The 23,989-nt window shown below is 40.0% G+C and overlaps 1 protein-coding gene across 1 annotated transcript; it reads left to right on the top strand.

Moving 5' to 3' along the window:
• Nucleotides 1-621: 621 nt before the first annotated feature.
• On the top strand, nucleotides 622-23,620 carry clcn6 (chloride channel 6). The gene is made up of 23 exons (XM_072682287.1): nucleotides 622-746; nucleotides 1,398-1,457; nucleotides 1,547-1,612; nucleotides 1,716-1,781; nucleotides 2,288-2,354; nucleotides 2,478-2,584; nucleotides 2,770-2,896; nucleotides 3,090-3,157; nucleotides 4,191-4,249; nucleotides 4,495-4,627; nucleotides 5,912-6,025; nucleotides 6,147-6,313; nucleotides 6,440-6,557; nucleotides 7,677-7,806; nucleotides 9,598-9,751; nucleotides 10,264-10,420; nucleotides 12,158-12,264; nucleotides 12,375-12,561; nucleotides 14,137-14,294; nucleotides 19,244-19,400; nucleotides 20,799-20,906; nucleotides 21,251-21,376; nucleotides 22,362-23,620. The coding sequence occupies exons 1-23, from the start codon at nucleotides 672-674 to the stop codon at nucleotides 22,440-22,442; spliced, it is 2,592 nt and encodes an 863-aa protein (XP_072538388.1). The 5' UTR covers nucleotides 622-671; the 3' UTR covers nucleotides 22,443-23,620.
• The last annotated feature ends 369 nt before the right edge of the window (nucleotides 23,621-23,989 follow it).

Consider the following 23,989-nt stretch of genomic DNA (forward strand, 5'->3'; position numbering starts at 1 on the left):
TTTTTTTATGAGTGTTTGTCTTTTTTGTTTCTTAATTAATTGTATATGACTTCAATATAGCAACTCATTTATTACTTTAATGTTTTAATTTGTAACTTTTTGTTTTGTTTTCTATTCAATTGGCACATTTGCGCAAAAAACGCGCTGATAGGAAGCGCTTGAACCATTTGCCGTGCACGTTCGTCACATGAGCCGAATGTGACGGGAGGATGCGAAGCTCGATTCCCTTACCGAACCGATTCTTTCGGAGTGTTCGTTTAAACGATTTGAAGATCCGAATTTGTTCATTCATTGAGAAGTTAACTATTTTCTTTTCTGCCACAGGTATAATTATTTTAGACGATTCACAGATAGGTGAATCTTTAAACATAAAGGGAGGATAAACGTACTGCTTGAACGAAATAAAATAAACATACCCTAATGGAGCGAGAATTAAAATGAGACGTAGCTAGCTATACTAATACGACTAATACAACGTGTTCTGTTTATATGCATTTTAATTTACACATTCAGATTTTGAATAAAAATCTTCGATGTATTATTATTTTACGGACGCAAACGTTGTGCTCAGCGGTCAATTTCTTTGTGAATCGTCGTGTCCGGTTTATTGAAAAGAACCGGTTCAAACGAACGACTCGTTCAGGCTTCGGACATCACTAGTGGTGTTGAACATGGCGTGTTGTGGGAGCTGCTTGTGCTGTCAGTGCTGCTGCACAGAGGGAGAAACCAGAACACCAGAGGAACTGGTATCGTCTAGCTTTCTATGCATTTTGCCCTTCTTTCCTATAGAGAACATCCTGTGCAGTTTCTGGTCCGTGTGGACCCTGTGGGAGAGGTTATTGCAGAATGTTTTGACCGATGCTAGCTAGCACAGCTGCCTATAGATGCTCCACCCTCTCTGTGTTCCTGCACTACTGTTAACAAACTGTAGCTGTGTTGTGATTTTCTGAAGGATAGAAATAGGATAGTAATCCAGTTTAGTCTGATCATTAGGATTAAATCTATGGGCCACCGCAGCAGTATCAGTTATCCAGCAGTTAGCTAGCTAGCTAGCTAGGTGACTGTTAACTGGTTGTGTGGTCAGTGCTGTTGGATTGTTATTACCCTTACAATAAAATAATGAGCTCTGTAAATACAACCAGGCTCAGCTAGAAGTCTTGTAAATGAAATACCATGCCTTTCCCCACTATTTTGAGGTTGAAATAGCAAAATCAGACAGCTATGACTATTGAGGAGGCTTGCACCCTTTGTTAGCAATCAATACTGGCCATCTGCTTTGCACCCCAGCTTTGCACCCACCCCTATTGATGCTAACCCACACATCACTCATTAGAGACTGTCTTAGCCTTTATTATGAAAATGAACCTCATTATCCTGCCTTATAACTTCTTTCTTAGACAATTTTGGGTGAGACCAGGGAAGATGAGGATGAAATACTCCCAAGGAAGGACTACGAGGTGAGACAGTGACTGTGTTGTCTGATTTGCTGGAGCATAAAGAGAGCTCTGACCTGTAGGCTGATGTTATAACATGTGTTTCTTCACAGAGTTTGGATTATGACAGATGTATTAATGAGCCCTATGTGGAAGTGCTGGAGGGGCTGGACAATAAGGTGAGCCATCCGGTGTTAGTATGTCGTATGCAGTAACTGCTACCTGTCCAATTTGTGCCTTCTGTGTTATATAAAGTGTGTTAATTGTCTGCTTTTCTTGTAGAAAACTAAAAAGTATGAAGCGGTCAAATGGATGTTGGTGTTTGCCATTGGAGTGTCTACAGGCCTGGTATGAATTAGTTCTGTGTTCATATAACCTACAATTAATCCGGGTGCAGGCTTACTTGGATCATTCTGGTATTTAATGCAGACTGGTACTGTTTTCATTAAATCATTTGAGCTCATCTCAGTTCCCCTCACTGTGTGATTTGCCTTGATCTACTGTGATATCACATTTGTTCACATCACAGCTTCACATACAGTTATTCTATCGATGGTTGAACATTTAAAGTCTATAGAGTGATTTATGAACACTATAAGGTTTGGTAATCTTAAACTGCTTGTTAGACTCGACTGTGGCAAGATATTGAAGGGACCCTTATCATGCTAAATTTTCCAAGTTTTTCTTTTCATAATAAAGTTTGATGTAATGTGGGAAAATGTTCAGTTAACGCCCTTGTCCGTACAGTTCATTTATGCAAATTTAAGCCGCAAAATCAGCCCAGTTGGAGTTCTCACCAAAATCATAAACATGTGCTAAATGTTGAATTTGTAATGTGTATAATTTCTTTTCAGATTGGCATCTTTGTCGATTTCTTTGTGCGGCTCTTCACCCAGCTAAAGTTCAGACTGGTTGGAAGATGTATCCTTTGAAAACGTATATTTACGTATATATCCAGCAGGGTTCTGATTTTTATAGAAATAAAGTGTCATTCATTAACCCTGTTAAGTTTGCCCCATCATATATCCTTAACCTTTCTTCTAGCTGTGGAAGAGTGCAGTGAAAATGGATGTCTTGCTTTGTCCTTGGTTGAGCTGTTAGCTTTCAACATGGCGTTCGTATTCATTGCCAGTGTTCTGGTTCTGATCGAGGTAACAGCATATCAGATTCACTATAGTCGTATAGTGTAACTATATCACTATATCATATGGTGTAATCGAATAATTTGCAGTGCTAACTGGATGTACTCGTGGCTTAAAGAATAGTTGAGATGCTCGTCCCCGGGCATAAGTTCTGCTAAAATAACAGTTGTAATTCTTCGTCCGTGTGATTGCAGCCTGTGGCAGCTGGATCGGGCATACCAGAGATTAAAAGTTACCTGAACGGAGTGAAGATTCCAGGGATTGTGCGACTTCGGACCTTCATCTGCAAAGCTGTTGGGGTCCTGTTTGCTGTAGCTGGAGGTAATGAATTACTGTGTAGTTAATATTAGCAAACTGTAAACCTGGTGTTTTGTAGTTTTTGCGCTGATCCACTCAACTGTCTCTTAGTTGATTACCCACAACATACTATCAAACTGAATACCCTGTTTACTATTATGGGAGTTCTGAGAGACTACAATCCTGAATCAAGTATCTGCTACATTGCGTGTTTTAGGTCTGTTTGTGGGGAAAGAAGGTCCGATGATCCACAGTGGAGCCATTGTGGGAGCTGGACTACCCCAGGTACCAATTATACCACTTATACCATTTGTAATTAAACCTCCATGAAAAATAGTGGGAATGTTGAACTAATGCTGCAGAACCTTTTGCTGCAGGCATTTGTTTTTGAAACTGTTTTAACACTCTGATTGGCTTTGACTGATTTTCTGGCTTTGTTTTATTGTTATTATTATGCACATATGACACTATTTGGACAAAAGTATTGGGACGCCTGCTCGTTTATTGTTTCTTATGAAATCAAAGGTAGAGTTTATCCGGCTTTTGTTGAAGGAGCTGTCTCTACATTCTAGGGAAGGCTTTCTGCTAGATTTTGGAGGATTGCTGTGAGGATTTGATTGCATTTAGCAACAAAAGCATTAATGAGGTCCAGGAAACACAGTTGCACTGCTCCACCGCTCAGCGCTGGGGGCTTTATACTCCTCTAGCCCACATCTGGCATTAGGTATGGTGCCAATAGGTTCATGTTCATCTGCTCCATAGAGTCCTATTGTATTGACAGGACTTCTTTACAGGGGCTAGACAAACTGTGTTTGAGAATTTGTACGTCATTGTGTCAGCAATGGGTGTAGCTTGGGAAGTAGCTGAGTGCATTCATTAGAAGGGGTGTCCACAAACGGCCATGGAGTGAATATTGTGGCTGTCAAGCAAAAACCTTGTTCACAAATCTCACAAATGGCACCTTTTCAGGAGAAGAAAAAAAAAATGTTTGGCCGTTCAGTGAAAGTCAATAAAAAAGATTTTCTTCCGGGTTATTTTTGGCATTTCTATTGGTCTGTCATGAAATGTGATACAATGTCAAGAACAACTGCCAGATTCTGTCAAAATTGAAAAACAGCAAATACAGGTCCCAGGGTGATTGTCATGGTATATTAATTTGAACAGGGATTAAGCCTAGTCCTGGACTAGACAGCATTCTGAACGACTGTTCTCCATTAAAGGTAAAATTTGGTCTAGGATTAGGTGAAATCCCGGTGTGAGAAAAGATTCAACCTACCTACAGTATTGTACACTGAAATGAAATTGTGTTTTTGTTCAGTTTCAGAGCATCACTTTCAAGAAAATCCGCTTTCAGTTTCCCTATTTTCGTAGTGACAGGTAAGAACATTCTGTTTCATCTATTTTATACACAGTTGGGCAAGCAAGAACATGCTGAGAGAACACACTGTTCATTTTACTGTAACCATTAAAAGTCTACCACCCATATGGTTACTCCCTAAACTGTGTTCAGGCCGGTTTTTGCCAATGATCTCATGTTAACCAAAACATTAGCTGTATTTTGTTCAGCCATAAGCACCCACATCCTTCCAGCGCTGTATTCATGTTGTGGCATGTGTCTTCAGGGATAAGAGGGATTTTGTGTCAGCGGGAGCAGCAGCAGGAGTAGCAGCAGCATTCGGAGCCCCGATCGGGGGAACCCTCTTCAGTCTGGAGGAGGGGTCTTCCTTCTGGAACCAGGCCCTGACGTGGAAAGTGGTGAGGAATTCGGGACAACTATACCGATTTGGAAAATCAGTTTTGTGCGGTTGGACATGCAGACACATTGCAGGAGAGTTTTCAGCCCAGACTACTGTTACAGAACAGTCAATCAAAAAGAGATCATTTACATAAACATTAGTCTAAAAAGCACAGTAACAACAGACTGATTAACCCCTTAGACCTAAGCCCACACTTGAGTTCTTCACTCTTATAAGTACCTTGCTGTGGTATTTTAACATTAGTTTTAAAGACCCCAAAATAGAACCATGTGGGACTCCACAAGACCTGCTAAACCAAATGTCCACAGAGATAAGCAGAACATTCCTCACAGGGTATAGGTTTTCCCATTTTTTTTATAACGTTAATTTCTTTTGGAAAAGCTGGACACGCTTTCCAAAAAAAAAAAAAAAAAAATCACAGTCTGGTCCCAAGTTTCAACAAAACATACTATTAGATAGATCAGATGCATGTAGACAAATTTAGAACGTCTTGCAAGAAAAATACCTGCTAACACTTTCAGAAATGCTATATAACATGGCAACATTTACATGGCTGCATGCTGCTGCAGATCTTGTATTATTTTGCTGATGATTCTGCAGTGAGCCATGAAACAATGAGCCTCATTCACCAATATATTGTTTCAGGAAAAAGTCATAGCATGAAGTCTACATCAGATTCAGGGTGTGTTTTTAAAGAGCAGAATGTTAACAGCTCTGCTCTTATAATGATGAATCCCATTTTCCTCATAAATTGAAGAAATTATAATGAGGAACTGGATGAATGTTAGAATCTTCATGAAAACTGAATTTCGTGCTGTGAATAAGGTCTAAAGCTAATGTGTAAGTGCCACATGTGGGTCTGGATTAACTTCAATACTTTACTTTTATAACAACATATCTTAAATGGTAGTTTCATACTACTTGCTGAGTCAATTTTAGAAGTGAGGGAATAATACTTTTTACTAGGGCTGCATGAAATTGGAAAGAATCGAAAAGGAACATGTGAACAAGGCAGATTTTCCCCTTGTATATCAAGCAGCAAAAAAGCATGCATGTTTAATATCATTTAAAACAATGATTTAATATTTTTATATTGTGCAGCCCTACTTTTTACAATATGTACTGATTAATAAGCCTACGGTTCAATGGGGCGTATTGGATAAGGAGAGGATGGAAACCACACAAATATCATAAGTGGAATTTTAAGCAAATTGTCAGTCAAGGAAACTAGAGTACAGAAATTTAATGACCTATTTATCTTCTTCTCTACCTCTCTGTGTAGTTGTTCTGTTCCATGTCTGCCACCTTTACCCTCAACTTCTTTCGGTCGGGAATCAACTACAACAAGTGGGGCTCGTTTCAGCTCCCCGGCTTGCTCAACTTTGGAGAGTTCAAGGTAAAAGGCGACGGACTTGTGGAATTCAGTGGTTATCAGTGGCTAGCTATAATTGTGTGCTAGTGTTTCTATTCAGTCTGTGAAAGGGAAGACCTCAGTGCTACACTGTGCCTCTCTGCAGTGTCCAGACGGGGATAAAAACTGTCACTTATGGACGGCGGTGGACCTGGCCTTCTTTGTGCTGATGGGTGTGGTTGGAGGTCTTCTTGGCGCCATGTTCAACTGCATCAACAAACGGCTCGCCAAGTACCGCATGCGCAACGTCCACCCAAAAGCAAAATTCATCAGGTACTCCCAACACCCTGTCTGCTGATGTGTTTAATAATTAGTAAGTTAATTTCTTTGTTTTAGATGTTTGCAGTGACCTGAATAGATAATAAAATGACAGTGTATTCCTTTAACTCTTTCTGGCAGGGTCCTGGAGAGCCTGCTGGTCTGTATGGTTACATCTGTGGTGGTATTCTTGGCCTCCATGACTCTGGGAGAGTGCAGGGATTTGGCTTCCCCTACAGCTAACAACACAACAGCAGTAGTAAGTGTGAGACTTTAGAGAATATGTAGCCAAGTTTGGCTACAAGTTTCTCCCCAGGGAACACGTGTTGTACTGAAACACTGATTGCGCAAACTAGTGTTGGGAGGTAACTACAATTAATGCTGGGTTTGCACAAGACTTGGAATTTGGCAACATTCAGCGAACACAGTGACCTGCATAAAACCACTCCTAAATAGTATTTTCTTACTTTAAGGTTTTTAATTCTAGGTTCTGCCTTATTGTTCCACTCTTTCCTCATTTTTCATGAAAGTCAAGTTTAGTTGAGAGTAAAATATAGTATTTATTTCCATTGGTCCATTTAGAATGACATTCACACAATGTAAAGGGTTGCTTGAGCTTTTAATGGTAACATACATTACAGTTTGAATGCCTGCTCTTGTTATAAAAAAAATAAACTGCTCACATTGTTTCCCAACCATCTTTGGCTACATCAATTCTTAGGTTTTACTTCTATGTTTATTCTCATTTGTCCCTGTGTGCACTAGCTAGCTGTTTTTAAGGTTTTTGGCATGATTTGCAAAGTATTATTTCTTCACCCATTCGGAAACGGCAAGTATTGAAAGCCTGTAATGTATTGTTCAGGCCAGCATTGCTCTCTAGTGTCTCTCTCTCTCTCTCTTGTTTTTTTTTTTTCTGTTTTATCTGCAGTTTTTTTTTCCTCTAATGTTTCTATTACTGAAGTGTATTTTCTGATTATTTGAATCCATTAAATAGTTGCCATTATCAGAATGAGTCACTTGGGCCTAATGAACTGTAATGTTCGGTTAATTTTGCACTGTGCCTTGTGTCGTGCTTCTTTACTTTGTCTACTGAGGTCTTTTGAAAAATAAGACATACCTAATCTCAGCTCAGTAAAGGTGTTTGCTCTGATACAAAGTGTGTGTGTGTATGTATATACAGACTATCTGAATAGTAGTTTATAAGAATCTGTTGCTACTGATGTTTATAGTCTGTGATTACATGTATCATGATAAATATTGTGTATCACGGAAAAAGTCTTTAAATATAGTGACAGTATTTTACCATATTGCCCAGCCCTTATATGTATGTCTGTGTTGTCATTTTCATATTTGTTTACAGTAGTTTTCTGTTTTCTAGGTGTCTTCGAACGAGGACGTAAACTCCTCCATACGACAGTTCTTCTGCTCCAATAAGACTTACAATGACATGGCAACACTTTTCTTCAACCCTCAAGAGATTGCAATACATCAGCTCTTCCACCAAGATGGTGAGACATACACAAGATGGGCCACACTCTCATAAAGTGTGCCAGCATGAGTCACTCTGAATATCTGATGATAGGCCATGACCGATGATCTTGTTCTGCTTGGGTCATTGATCAGTGCCACCCACTTGAATGATGTGGGTCATCATATATTGTGCTTCTGTTAGTGGCTATTGTCTGTTTCTCCACCAATGTTCCATATTTTCCATATCTAAAGCTGTCATGGATTATCTTTGGATGCAAAAACACTAAATTGGCCACCAGCTGGTGAGTCACACACAAGTGTTCTAAAGCCCCTGATGCATTGATCCTCATCAGTCCTGTTTTGGTTGATTGAGCCGGGACGACTCATTGATGTAATCTACGTCATCAGTTGTGGAAGTAGATTTGCATAACATCCGTTGACGCGCTGCAAGGATAGCTGTGCCCACTGAAAACTGTCTGTGTTCCAAATTGCACAATAACACACAAATTGTGTATTAAAAATAGAGCACCAAGCGAAGTAGAAGTGTCTAGTATTTGGATACAGACATGGATTGCTGCAAAGAGCAAGCTGCGACTAATAAAGTTGCACACGGTTATTATTTTATTATTTTATATTTTACTCTGTAAGCTTTGAAAAGTGTGGATGGCTTATCTTTGTCATTTGCCCTCTTAAGACACCTGCATAACTGCACTGTAAATGCTGTGTCTACATCAGCCCATGTCAAAAGTCATTTCTGCGCCATTACTGTTATGATAACAGTAATGCTTACTTTAACGACCAGGTACGAGTGAGAGAATAAATCATTTAAAATTATTTATAAAATACATTTTTGCAAAAATACATTTGCCAATGATACCTTAACTATATATTACCTCAGTGATGAAATACGTCATGCCCATTTTAAGTTTTCTGGTAATTAAGTAAAAATATTGATACTCCATTTCAGGTAATGGGTTGCTATGACATAAAACAGGGGTTACCTGTTGTGGTACACTGAAGTATTCTTTGTTGCAAAGTAATACCCTGATAGCCTGAAATGTTGAAATATTCATTTGTTTCATTATTATGGGTAACTTATTTTAATTGAGCGCACACACAAAAAACCCAAGATTGATCTACATCTACAAACATAAATAAATGAATAAATAAAATAGGTGCTGCCCAAATGTTGAATCAACATCCTCTGTCAGAGAGTTGCAAATCAGAAGAGAGAAGCAAATGCCACTCTCAAGGGCACAGAAAAATAATAGCACATAATTAAACACACATAATAACACACTTTCTTTTAACTACTGTGCGGATAGCAGGGTTTTTTTTGCTTCTTGATGGTTTGAATTCTCAGTAAATGAATGAATGGCAAAAAATGCAGACATAAACATTGCTAATGTACTTCATTCTTACTCTGCCAGAACACAAGTGGCAAAAATATGGGACTGATTTTCTAAGTACAGTGTCATGTCTTGTGTTTTTTTTTTTTTTTTTTTTTTGTCACTTTCTTTGTTTTGACCCTCTGCAAAGGAACCTCAAGTTCTAAAGAGATGCTATACACAGTTAATTAACTGTACTATTAACAGTCAGGACTGTCAACAGCTTCTTTTCATATAGGCCTTCTATATAGTGACAGACCGCATAAATAACACTGACTACAAAGTTCCTGTGTTTGTATACAGGATGCAGATTTACTTGTTGGTATTTCAGTGCAGTAAAATGTAGACTGTATCTCTAGCACCAGGTGCCTGCATCCTTAATGGGTTGATCATCTTTCTAACTACAATCTCCCCTTTTTCTTCCCTTCTTTTCTTCCCCAGCCACTTTTAGTCCGGTCACCCTCTCACTGTTCTTTGTGCTGTACTTTTTGCTGAGCTGTTGGACGTATGGCGTCTCTGTTCCTAGTGGACTCTTCGTCCCTTCATTGCTCTGTGGAGCCTCTCTCGGACGCCTAGTGGCCAACGTCCTCAAAATGTAAGACGACAAATGGATTTCTGAAGATGCTAATGAAAAGCATATTCATGTGCAGTAAATTACCAGGTTTTGTGATCTACGTAGTTTTTTAAATCTCAAGAAAAAATAGTACAGAAGGTATTTATCTTAACAGTATGTAGCAAAGCAAAAACGATGCCACAATGACCTCTTTTTCATTAGGTACATTAGGTTCAAAGCTATCCATTCATCTCCTTTTACAGCCTCATTTGGAGGGTAGTGACTGGTTAAGGTGTTTGATGGCTGTAGATGTACTTGCTAACCCCAGTAAAGATTAATAGATATAATAAAAGTTGTACAATGTGTTCAGTTTCATTGTTGGTGCACCTTTTTAGCTGACACACATGCTTTACAACGTGCTTTATTTATTTATCACAGTTGGCATGAGATGACATTAATTCTGCTGCTACTTTTTATTTGCTTGTTTTGAAACCTTTGGATGTTTATCTTTGGTAGATGTTAATCAGTAACCCCAGCGTTCTTTTATGCTTCAGGAATCTAGGCATGCATATCTATTCAGGGACCTTTGCTCTAATTGGAGCGGCTGCTTTCCTGGGAGGCGTGGTTCGCATGACTATCAGCCTGACTGTCATCCTCATAGAATCGACCAATGAGATCACCTACGGCCTTCCCATCATGATTACGCTGATGGTAAGTCAGCGTTTTTAAACAGTAAGCCAGTGCAACTGGTTGAACTCTTCATTGTCATTTAAAGGATAAAAGGATAAAGGTGCACGTATTCGTCACTGTACAGTGTGGACTGTACAGCGAAATGTGTCCTCCGCATTTAACCCATCTGGTAGTGAACACACACTCACACACACACACGTGTTAGGGGCAGTGAGTACACACACACACCCAGAGCGGTGGGCAGCCAACTCCAGCGCCCGGGGAGCAGAGAGGGTAAAGGGCCTTGCTCAAGGGCCCAACAGTGGCAGCTTGCCGAGCCCGGGAATCGAACCCACAACCCTGTTATCGATATCCCGGCGCTCTAACCGCTGAGCCACCACTGCCCCTATTTCAACCATGTTGCGTGTTCGAGGGTTACTATGCATCCTGGAACGTCTGATAAACCTGGGAATTTAGAGAGTATTTTTCCAATCACTCTGGGTAAATATGAAAGTAGCTAAAATGTCCTGGTACTATTAGCGAGCTCCCTAAAAACATTGACCTGTTGAGCCTGTGAGAGGACACTCTGCAGCAAGTAAACATCAACCCTGCCTAATGCCAGGTGTGGGCTACAGGGGTATAAAGCCCCCCAGCTGTGAGCTGTGGAACTGTGCTGTCTAGAGTGAGGGTCTCCATTCAACATTTTTGGGATAAGTTGGGGAATTGGGGATGAGGTGGGGCTAGCCTCACTAATGCTATTGTCGCTGAATAAATAGCAGTGCTCCTCCAAAATCTAGTAGAAAGCCTCCTTTCAACCATGGAGACAGTTACTCCACCAAAAGGAAGACAAACTCTTTTTAAATATTCTTTCAGAAGAAACAATGAGTGGGCAGATGTCCCAATACTTTTGTCCATATTGTGTAATATATAGTCTTTTTTTAAGGTGGTAGATGCTGTACTTTTACTGTGGCAAGGGTTACCTGTAGGTCCCGTGATGACAGGGCGACCTGACCTAGTGTTGTTTTGAATGTTGTTTGCTTGTAAATTATTCTCCAGACAGTGGAATGACTTTGGAATCGTGGAATGGTTTTCTGAATAGGCTGCATTACGTTCATAAAACTGACATTACAATATTTTTTTTTCTGCAAGAAATTGTAATATTTTAAGTAACAGAGAATCACCAGACTTCACCAGAAGTCAGTGATCCAGCATGTCATGATATTAATGCCCTATTGGAGTAAAGCAAGTGACGTTGGGCCGGTATAATCTGCCTCTGTTTCACTGTTGAAAGTGAAGATCCTTGAGAAACATTTGGAGGTTCTTCTATTTGAACTTAAGGTGCTTTCAGAAACCTTCAGGGAACATTTTTAATGTAAAACCATTTTCTTGAAGATTCCTCCACAGTTTCGAATAGAAGAACCTCCGAAAGTTTAGAACAGTGTAGAGGTGTATCATGGAAAATACAGTGTGAATTACCCTTGTATATCCGGCCAAAAAAAAAAAAGATAATAATTTGACAATGTACATTGATTTCCATGTCCTGCAGATGATGATATAGTGGCGATTGATTGATAGTGATACAGAGGTGATGAATTGTGCAGTCCTATTTAAATATACTCATTTTATGTATGTTTTAATGTGTGAAATTCATAGAAAATGTCATACAAAATGTCTCACAAAATGATAGTTATGGATTCCTGTGCTACAGCCTGTGTTATTAAGGCACTTTCTCGTTGTTTGTGTTGTCTACAGATACTAAGTGACTTTGTATTTTGTCAGGTGGCTAAATGGACAGGAGATTTCTTTAATAAAGGCATTTATGATATCCACATCCATCTGAGAGGGGTCCCGCTGCTGGAGTGGGAGACTGAAGTAGAAATGGATAAGTGAGAAAACGTTTTTCGTTTCCTTTCTTGATTTTTGTAATCGTTCCACAATACGCACTGTGTTAACTGCCTCATATCCTTCTTCTCGTTTCCCCTCTCTCGACCCTCAGGCTGACTGCCAGTGACATCATGGAGCCTAACCTGACGTACGTGTACCCCCACACGCGCATTCAGTCCCTGGTCAGCATCCTAAGGACCACAGTCTATCATGCCTTTCCTGTGGTCACGGAGAACCGCGAGTATGAGAAAGAGTTCATGAAGGGCAACATCCTCGTCAGCAACAACATTAAGTTCAAGGTACGACCCTCCAGATCAGCAGATTACCTGTTAATAGGTTATTAGTCATGTAGATTTGTAGATAAAGCAGACAATACTTTTTTTTAATTAATTTTATATGAGTATAAGAAGAAGGTAAAAAGCTTAATCTTAAAAACCTTTTAATTGCAGTAAAAGTAACGTTTCGGAGCATTTCTATTGGTTCATCAAGAAACTTATGTAGAAAAGAATATAAAGAACAGCCAGATTCAAATTATTACAAGAAGTGGAAACAGCAAAATGGACATACAAGGTTTTTGTATGATATATAATCATATACAATCATACATATACAATATATTACGATAAATCATGCAGTGGCCAATTAAATAAAAATTCATTAGCATTTCTAATAAACTTCCGTCATGTTTTGGCAGCATTGGCTTAGACACCAGACATGTTTTGACTGATCAACTACATCTGACGTTGGGGGAGAAAATCAGGAGCTTAGACAGTACATTTTATGTCCACTAGATGGTGCATGTGACCTGTTTAAACATTTTTGCAATCTTAATTGGAAAATCCAGGATTTCATCCCATACTGAAAGAAGTAATCATGGTGTTGAGCCCTGTTCTTACTTTCCAAATGCTTTGCATCAGAATTTCACAATTTTGTGATTTTCCATAATTTGAAAAATTGTATTCCATAAATTCTAAAAGATTTGCCAGTTCAGAACCTTAAACTGCATTATTTGTATTCAGTTCATTATTACTTTAAGGCTGACTAATTTATGCAGAATACTATATGATTATATATATAATGGAGGGAGAAATTTTAATTTACATAACATTAATTTGCATGTTTTATTTCTGCAATAAATCAAATGATGATAACGTATCACTCACCGCAGATGCAGTTGCTCTGCAAACACATGTTTGGCATTTGAAGTTTGGGACATTTTAGGACAACATAGGCTAAGCTAACAGACACTGGATTTAGACTCACCAGTTTCATCTCCATAAAGACATGCTCAAAAACACACCCCAACCCACTCAAAATGCAGACAAGCTGATGTTTAAATAAAAAACAAAATGTATACATTTTTTTTATACATATATATATATTAAATAATTGTTCCAATTCAATCTTAAATGTTTACATAAGGTCTATTCAGGGTGTTTTTAGTTTACATAGCTTTTCAATAATGTTTGAAATAAATTTTAAATTAATTAGGATTACAAGTACTGAAATTATATTGGAGGCAGTCCAAGTCTGAAAAACACTGTTAGCACTGTAAGCCTAGTGTCTCTTGATATCAAACATGTCATCTGGGATAGTTAAGAAATCATGTTCATTTGATATTTTACTGAACATATCTTTTCAATAAACAATATAGGAACTTGGTTTAATGAGGTCTGACAGATTTCTCTTCATTTTACAATTGCAAAGATCCCCACTAGAGTTATTTGCTTCCTTGGTCCAGATGATCGAGCTTGGTTATCTTGCATCATAAGAATGCAGCATTCAGTGATCAAAATGTTTGCCAAACTGAATGGCTAAGTCTTATCCTATAAAAAGAAAAGCTTATGCACATCAATCATATCTATCTCCTCTAGAAAACCAGTGTGTTGACACGGGCGGGGGAGCAGAGACGGAGATGCCAGTCGATGAAGTCGTACCCTTCCAGCGAGTTGCGCAACGTGTGTGATGAGCAGGTGGGGGTTGAGCCAGCGGAAGAGGGGCAGGACATGCTGCAGCAGATGCTGGAGAGGAGGTGGGCGGTGTGACCTTTTAATTTCTTAAACTCACCCTACTGACCCTAATATGAAGGCATCCCTCAAATAAACCTGGGGTCTATATTGCCTTGTGCATATGCTCCTTAGACTCTGGTAATTGATGTTTGCTTCCAGAAAAGGCTGAGATTTATTTGAACCATCCCCCCCTGTACTTAACAGGTGGAGAGGTGTTCTATTAATGACATTTTGCACAGATTTTCTCCAAACTTACCAGAAAGTTGTGTTTATTTGGTTTTTTTTCTTAATGAAAATTTATTTCTAATTTTACCTCATTTTCTACTCAATTCGGAAGGCCAATAACCCAATCCCCTGTTTGTGGGAATCCCTGTAGCACTTCTCTATGTCCCAAACACTAGGAGGGTAAACTAACAAATGTCTTTTCGAGCTGCTGCTGATGCCTCATCCCTGGGCAGCTAATGCCATACTGACAAATTAAGAGTGGTATGGGGAGGAAATGCCATAACCCCTGAAAGAACAAGGCCACCTGTGCTCTCTCTGACTCTGGCTGCTGATGGCAAGCAGCATGACCCGGGATTTGAACCAGAGATCCTCGGACCACTCAGAGGACTTGTTTCCAAGGTGCATCAGGCTTGTTTAGATGTTCTTGTGAAGACTTCTGACAGTGATGTTTGAGGTCAGGATACAAGAAAGGTTTTCTTCTAATGACTCTACTATGTTTGTGCAGGTGTCTCTGCACAGTAGAACAGTGCACCACCACTACAGAGTGTGTTCAGTGTTCCTGAAGTATCGCAGCTTAGGGTCTTTATTTTTTTTTTGGTTTGTTCAAGTCTCATGTTGTTCAGTAGCTCTGCGCTTGGGTCCACATACCCTATTTTAATCCCTTGTGGCTCATTTAACACTGCTTTGCCACACTGAGAGACGACGGTTTGATCCTAAGCATCCTGGCCAATCCTAGTGATTCTGTGGGTGTTCTGATAAACACCCGCCATTTACATGATCCAACAGACGGTAATAACTTCAGGAAAAAAATATTGCCAAGCCACATGACATAGAAAGTGTACAAGTATGTTTTATGTCTTAATATATTGCAAGGTGTGTCACATTTATAAGATCAAGTAATATATTCTGTGAAATATTAATGAATTATGCACGTGCAGATTTAAACAGAATGCTTGCGTGCCAGATTGACTTCTTTTTAGGAACAGAAGCACTTTTACTTTTTCACTACACTCAAATGACATGCAAGTGACTTAATGAATTGCATCATATGACATGGGAGAGTCTGTACCCGTTTACTGTAATAATACGATAAGTAACATATTGCAGTCTGAGCTTTGAGAGAACGAGTGTAATGCTTCACTACATGTGCAGTTTGTTACGGCTCATTAAGTAGCACTCTCCCCTCAGGGTCTGTGACCCTACCCTTATGTACTGCTATTTCGATATGCATGGTGTCTGCCCCCTGCAGGAAACCAATTTACAGTGTTACAGACTTTCGGAAAGGGAGAAAGGGGTTACAATAGAATTTTTTGGATTCTTGTTACAGAAGTGTTAGATTACATGATGACTTGCCAAGAGGACCATAATACATCAGTACCTGTAGGTAACCTGAGAAAAGCTATTACATGTAACTGGAAAGGAAAAGATTTTTCTGGTATAGAGGAACAATTTGGCAGAAAGGGTCATTCATCCCACATATAACTGACCGGCCATTTGTCTTGTGCCTTACTAGTTTTGCTTCAGATTGTGTAGATTTGTTATGTAATATCAATATGTGATAAGAAGTCTACATACGCTCATCATGGACATGAATGTCATGGTAAAAATGGAGCTTTCAGTGATTTTGTTGAACTCTTCTTTTTCTATGGCAGAATGAGTTTAAGGTCAAAGTCATACATACAGGGTCAGGAATATACATACACCCTCTTAGATTATTAATTCAGTGGTGCTGGAAGATTCTGAAGCATCCTTTTTAACTTACCAGGGCCTCTTAAGTCCCTGTTGGTGATCATGATTGACTACAGCTGGTAGCTTCTCTGTTCCCACATTAAAAAAAAGGGTTTGTTGATCAACATGCAGTACAATAGGAAAGTCCTAGGAGCTCCGTGTAGATCTGAAAATCGGGAATGCAGAAACTGCAGATTCCAAGATCATCGGTTCAAACAATTGCATGTAAGTACAAGTTGGCTGGAAGCCACTTTGCCAAGGTCTGGAAGAAGACCCAAACTGTCATCCTCAGCTGGAAGGGAAATGGGTGGGTTGGTTGGTTGGTTAGGAAGAACCCAAGAACCAAACATAGACACAAAAGTTTGTTGATGGCCTGAAAGCATGTGGTCCAGGTACAACTTGCTGAGGGACATACAGTGGGGAAAAAAGTATTTAGTCAGTCACCAATTGTGCAAGTTCTCCCACTTAAAAAAATGAGAGAGGCCTGTAATTGACATCATAGGTAGACCTCAACTATGAGAAACAAAATGAGAAAAAAAAATCAGATAATCACATTGTCTGATTTTTAAAGAATTTATTTGCAAATAATGGTGGAAAATAAGTATTTGGTCAATAACAAAAGTTCATCTCAATACTTTGTTATATATCCTTTGTTGGCAATGACAGAGGTCAAATATTTTCTATAAGTCTTCACAAGGTTGGCACACGCCGTTGCTGGTATGTTGGCCCATTCCTCCATGCAGATCTCCTCTAGAGCAGTGATGTTTTGGGGCTGTCAACGGGCAACATGGACTTTCAACTCCCTCCAAAGGTTTTCTATGGGGTTGAGATCTGGAGACTGGCTAGGCCACTCCAGGACCTTGAAATGCTTCTTACCAAGCCACTCCTTTGTTGCCCTGGCAGTGTGCTTGGGATCATTGTCATGCTGAAGGACCCAGCCACGTTTCATCTTCAATGCCCTTGCTGATGGAAGGAGGTTTGCACTCAAAATCTCACAATACATGGCCCCATTCATTCTTTCATGTACACGGACCAGTCGTCCTAGTCCCTTCGCAGAGAAACGGCCCCAAAGCATGATGTTGCCACCCCCATGCTTCACAGTTGGTATGGTGTTCTTTGGATGCAACTCAGCATTCACTCTCCTCCAAACACAACGAGTTCTACTTTGGTTTCATCTGACCATAAGACATTCTCCCAATACTCTTCCGGAACATCCAAATGCTCTCTAGCAAACTTCAGACGCGCCGGATATGTACTGGCTTAAGCAGGGGAACACGTCTGGCACTGCAAGATCTGAGTCCCTGGCTGCGTAGTATGTTACTGACGGTAGCCTTTGTAACGTTGGTATCAGCTTTCTGCAGGTCATTCACTAGGTCCCCCGTGTGGTTCTGGGATTTTTGCTCACCAATCTTGTGATCATTTTGACCCCACGGGCTGAGATCTTGCGTGGAGCCCCTGATCGAGGGAGATTAGCAGTGGTCTTGTAGGTCTCCCGTTTTCTGATTATTGCTCCCACAGTACATTTCTTCACACCAAGCTGCTTGCCTATTGCAGATTCAGTCTTCCCAGCCTGGTGCAGGTCTACAATTTAGTTTCTGGTGTCCTTTGACAACTCTTTGGTCTTCACCATAGTGGAGTTTGGAGTGTGACTGTTTGAGGTTGTGGGCAGGTGTCTTTTATACTGTTAACCAGTTCAAACAGGTGCCTTTAATACAGGTAATGATTGGAGGACAGAGAAGCCTCTTAAAGAAGTTACAGGTCTGTGAATCTTGCTTGTTTGTAGGTGAACAAATACTTATTTTCCACCATTATTTGCAAATAAATTCTTTAAAAATCAGACGATGTGATTTTCAGAATTTTTTTTTTTCCTAATTTTGTCTCTCATAGTTGAGGTCTACCTATGATGTTAATTACATGCCTCTCATTTTTTTAAGTGGGAGAACTTGCACAATTGGTGACTGACTAAATACTTTTTATGGTTTTTGACACTGTAGGACCATATAATTTTTTCCCCCCCAAAACTTACTATTATAGAAGCATTTTTGCAGAGCATGCAGCAGCTCATGCAGAGTTTTTTTGGCTCAACTATTCCTTTAAGGAGTGTAAATGCTCTCAGCTGATTGGCACCACTGCCTCGCACCCCCTGGGAACTCGGCCAGTGACGGATGGTCAGTCTTGATGACTGTGTAAATGCTGGCCTGCAGGCCAAGTCCAGAGTAAAGCCTGGTTGTTTGGTCCTGGTGTTAGTTTAGGACTTTGTAACCTTAATTGCTGCTTCCTTTAAAAGGGACAAGGGAGACTAGAAGAACAATGAAAGCTTGTGGAGAACAGAGGCAGTTGTAAATCACTCCCGCCAAACTTCACTTGGAATTCCTCTTGGAATCTTCGAGTTCACTGACACCCAGTAGTTAAAACACCTAATGTGCTTGCTAAATAGAGGTCAGTGGTGCCTTTTTAGTAAAGATGTTGTGAACACAATTGAGTAAAAGTTACAAACCCAAAGTTAGTGTTACCTTAAATGGTTAGAAAATGGCAGCAAATTCATTTGTAGAATTAGAACCAGACCTAGTTAATATTCGTTACAGTGGGACAACTGATGTCCCACTTCTAATTCCCACTCACTATGGCCCGGAGGGTGAGCTATCAATTTCGAACCATGTCACTTTGCCATCAGCGGCTGGAGTCGGAGAGAGCACTCCTAAAGGGATGTTCTCCAGCACAGGCATCTGTTATCTGGCGTGTGGATTTTCCTCAGAGCAGGAAGGAATTTTCCTGCCCTGCCTATTTCACATCGGAGGCAGTTTGAAAATAGGCAGTGGCTAGCTTCACGTGTATCCTCCGATAGTGCTTACCTTCCTAGTGTCGGGAGCATTGCTTGTGCTGGGGAGCTATTAACGGGTGGGTAAATTGACCGTACATTTGGGAGAAAAAGGATACATTTTCTGTTTTAAAATGAATACCTAAAACCTGAACCTGAAAGGTTTAATGAAGGCTTCTCACCTTGTTCTTCTCTGGACAGACATGTACCCTATCCTAACCTATATCCGGACCAGTCCCCCAGCGAGGAGTGGAGTATGGAAGAGAGGTTCCGCCCTCTCACCTTCCACGGCCTCATCCTGCGCTCGCAGCTAGTCAACTTGCTGATCCGGGGCGTGTGCTATGCAGAGAACCAGTCGGTCAGTGTTCACACCTCACATGTGCTTCTGCACATACTTCTCAGTTTGCATAGAGTTCAGCACAACCATCATCACCATGACCACAATTACCATAGAGTTTACCAAATTCACTATAACCACAATTACCATAGAGTTTACCAAGTTCTGTGTAACCACAGTCCCCATACTGTTTACCATGGTCAATGTAACAGACCCCATAGACTTCACGGCATCCACATTTACCATAGCATTCACTATATTCACTATAAGCACAACCACAATCATATTAAATGTTTAACAGATTCAACAGGCAGCGTAGGGTTCACCATAACCATGATCACCAAAGGGTTCACCATATTGTACAATATAACGAGCCTAACGACGTTAATATAACCTAGCGTTCACCATGTTCACCCTAACCACAATCACTATGGAGTTTTCCTTGCCCATTGTAATTGCCATCACTACAGAGTTCACCACATTCATTGTAACCGCAGTCACCTTAGTTGTTCAGCATGTTTACCCTAACCACAAACACATTCACTGTTACAGGCACCATAAGGTTCACCATATTCACTTCATCCACAATAACCATAGCGTTCACCATATTCAGTATAACCACCGTCACCGTAGAGTTCACTGTGACCACGATTACCACAGACTTTACCATATTCCCTGTAACAAGCACCATAGAGTTCACCATGCTCACCTTAACCACAATCACCATAGAGTTTGCTTCGCTCATTGTAATCAGTGTCACTGTAGAGTTCACTACATTCACTATAACCAGTAAACGCTAAAGTTTACCATGTTCACCTTTACAGCATTCATCCTATATTCCCCTTATTGATCGTAAGCTAACTCACTGTAGTGGTCACCATATTCACCCTAATTATACCCTAATCCTAGTTACCCTAATTATATAATATTTATTCCTACTTGACAATTGGGTCCATCAAAAATATCACAGTCAGAAAAATAGTCACCCTAGACTTCACTGAAATCATTATATTTATACCATAAAGCAGAATTCACAGCTCATCATGATCACAAAGTTTATATATATGCGTTTTTATATATAGTTTTATATATAGTTTTCACAAACTATATTTTGACTTCAACGAGTTAAAAAGAATTAGGCATAACAACCTATTACATAACTCCGATCTGTGCCGAGAAAGAAACTGTTGCATATTTCTGTGTGTGTGTGATTCATGCACATTCCATCCATCCAGCTGAGGAGTGAACATTAACTGAAATTGTTGTATAATGTTGTGCTTTGAGCAAAATATTGGCCGTTATTAGACATGTGGCTGTAAACGTATGATTCAGTTGTTTGTCAGCCTTTCTGAAAAGTTTTCTGTAGGGTGCAGTGCTCACTGCTGTCTCTCACGCACACTCTCTCTCTCTTTTGCTCAGAGTGCGTCTCAGCCACGGCTCTCATACGCAGAAATGACGGAGGACTACCCCCGCTTCCCCGACATTCATGACCTGGACCTAGCTCTTCTCAACCCACGCATGATTGTGGTGAGGCTTCCTCAATTGCCATCTCATCGGCAGAGTACATCTCCGATCTCGCACTCTACTAATAAACTGCAACCCCCAGAGCAGTGCTCATCCTGTTGCTGAGAGAGAGAGCAAGAGATGGAGAGAGTAAGACTGAAAGAAAGTGAGGGAGAGTGAGGCAGGGAAAGAAAAAGCCTGGGTTGAGTTAATTGGTAACTAATTAGTTATCAATTAGTAGCGAAGTGCCCTTGCTATGAAGTGGGACTTGCAGTAATAACAGTTTGTTCACTAAACTCTCAGAACTAATTAGCCTCGTTGCCTCCGTCTCTGTTTGTTTTTCATGGCTGTTTCCTCTGTTCCCACAGGATGTGACCCCATACATGAATCCTAGTCCATATACAGTGTCACCAAACACGCACGTCTCGCAGGTGTTCAACCTGTTCAGGACCATGGGGCTGCGGCACCTGCCTGTGGTCAATGCAGTAGGAGAGGTATGTTCCCTAAAGCAGTCGCCTTTTCATTGATTTAACTTCAAAGCAGAACAGACTAAGTTCATTACAAGTGGATATTCAAGCGTGGCTTAGCTTTAGAAGCCATGAAGGCATGTACAAAAACTTACCTAAGACTTTACATCCATTGTGAAATGCAATATTATACACATATAATATTACTTCAACGAAGAGCCTCTCTTAGATTAAAGCCTTGAGATTTGTGCAGTAGTCCTCAGGATTAGTCTGTGCATATACTTGTGGACTACTGGATAAGGAGGTCATGCAGGGATTGACATGACCTCCTAACCCAGATGTTCCATAACCACAAAAGTTGCTGAGTTTCTTCGTTAGGCCAGCTTACTTTCTTAAACACGGGTAGCATGAACATGAGCAGCGTAAGGTCATAAGTTCTACAGTGATTGTGTAAGATTACACACTCCTGGCAGGCCGCTATAAACATTGAAAGGGTAATGTTAGAAACTATTTCACTATTTAATTCTAGTTAACATTTTATATAAATTGCGTATGTTAGTTGACTTATTTTCAGTTTTGTTATTTTTTTTGGCTCTTTGACTTAACATTTTTGTTATTTTTATGATTTCTAAATAAAACATGTACTATTTCTTTTTTGTTTCATGCCTTACTTGTTTTATAATATATAAATCCCCCCCTTCATCTATGTTTTATGTATCGGCTCAATGTTGTATATGAGGTGTGTTTTAAATAAAGGTGCATTGACACATTGGCATTAACAGAGCCCATTCAGAAAATTTTGCTCATCCTTTTGCCTTCTATTGGCTCCATAAAGGCACGTAGTGCTTGGGCCCCAATAATTGCCACTTGCATTGTAATTTGTACCCGGTTGTTAGGCTCTCATAGCAGCTGTGATGGTACACAGAAATGAAAGTGTCCAACATATTAGTATCATTTGTCTTGGTTCTTACCGGCCCATGAGGATAAATACTGTGTGCTTAATTTCTTTCAGATTGTGGGAATAATCACAAGACACAATTTGACCCATGAGTTTCTGATGGCCAAGCTCCGGCAGCATTACATCACCATCTAAGACGAGCGCTCACTCTGTACGCGATCGGATCGTCCTCCACCCACTCCCGCTGCAGAACAGTTGGGCCCAGCCGTGCATGGGCTGGTCTGAACTCACACTAGACCACTGACAGGCGTGAAACCCAATTTGGTCTCACCCTAAAGCCATTCCGGCCACTTTCTGGACCTCTAGAGCATGGTACTTTGTTCTTATTGACTGATACACACGCTCATCTACATACATACATACAGAACATATATACAGTACATCTATACAGTACATACATGAAGACGTTTCCAAGTACTCATTTAAAACTGGGACATGAGCTCACTCACTTTTGAGCACAAAGCCAGCCACATTCTCATCTATGAAGAGTACCTTGCCTTGCTTTACCAACTTCACTGTAGCACTTTTATTTTGGGCATTGAGTATATTTGTTTTTTTTTTTTGTTTGTTTGTTTTTTTTTTGTTTTTTGTTGCTTTTGTTGTTTTTGCTACCGTTTCGGTATGCATATTTGTATTTATGTGAACATGCTTCTGCACTAAACGTGGTTAGAATCACTGAGCGCAACTGGAAAGATGGAAGTGGTCATTTTTTAAAACGAATGTCTAAAACATTCCTTGCAGCTTAGAAATAACTGTGTTGTTTTTGTTTTTGTTCATTTCTTTTACTCCAATATGGTATAAAGAGAATATTTCGAAGCATCTTCATAGTGAGTATAGGTGGCCAGAACTGTAGACCAACGATGCCCAGTCCAGCTTGTGGGGATTTGCCATCCTGCAGAGTTTAGTTTCAGCTATATCTATATCTGTAAAACTCGATTGAGCTCCTGAAGATTTTAAGGAAGCTTCAAGGTCTGAATATTGAAACTAAGGTTGGGGAAATTGGAAAAATAGATATAATATAAGGTCACAATATTTCAAATTCAAAGTTTTCCAAAAAATAAAATGTTTAAGAAGGGACAGGAGGAAGAATCTACCAACTGGTAAAAGGAAGTCATTTAGATAATGTTATTATAGGCTGATGTCCTATTAGCTACTTGGTACTGTGCAGTCTACAACGTTAATATACACTGATTATTTTTTTATTGTCGTTGTTTACAGGCTGTCTATAATCTGTCTTTTTTTATGATGCATGCAGTTTTTCAGTGTTTGAAAAGTACTGACAATCATGAGTAATATATTTGATTGTAGTGACCCACCCCTAATTAATCTACAGATCAGGATTGAAACCCAACTTTGCAGGAGCGTGGCTACAGGATCAGGGCTTTTCTAGCATTTGTTGACTGAAGCTTGAATAATTCCATTTGAGAATTAACCAGAGAAGTGGAAGACAGCGCTCCCTGATTGCGTGACGGGGGACCAGCTGTAATCCTGCTGTTGTCATATTTTAAGGAGCGCCACACTGTATGTTGTCTTGAGGTTTTCAAATGAGAACGGTGGGCCTGAACAGATAGCTGTTCCCCACAGGAGTAGTGCCAGAAATTAGGAGTTATATTAATCATATTGTTATGTATGTTTAGCCTGATCCATCGAATCGCTTGCTCTTCAGCTGTAACCGTCCCCGT

The sequence above is a fragment of the Salminus brasiliensis genome, chromosome 6, assembly GCF_030463535.1.
Source record: "Salminus brasiliensis chromosome 6, fSalBra1.hap2, whole genome shotgun sequence".
NCBI classification, from domain to species: Eukaryota; Metazoa; Chordata; class Actinopteri; order Characiformes; family Bryconidae; genus Salminus; species Salminus brasiliensis.

Coding starts and splice junctions, on each gene's coding strand:
- clcn6 (XM_072682287.1), top strand. CDS start 672: ATGGCGTGTTGTGGGAGCTGCTTGTGCTGTCAGTGCTGCTGCACAGAG. Junction 1,458..1,546: donor TCCCAAGGAAGGACTACGAG/GTGAGACAGTGA, acceptor GTTTCTTCACAG/AGTTTGGATTATGACAGATG. Junction 2,355..2,477: donor GTTCAGACTGGTTGGAAGAT/GTATCCTTTGAA, acceptor CCTTTCTTCTAG/CTGTGGAAGAGTGCAGTGAA.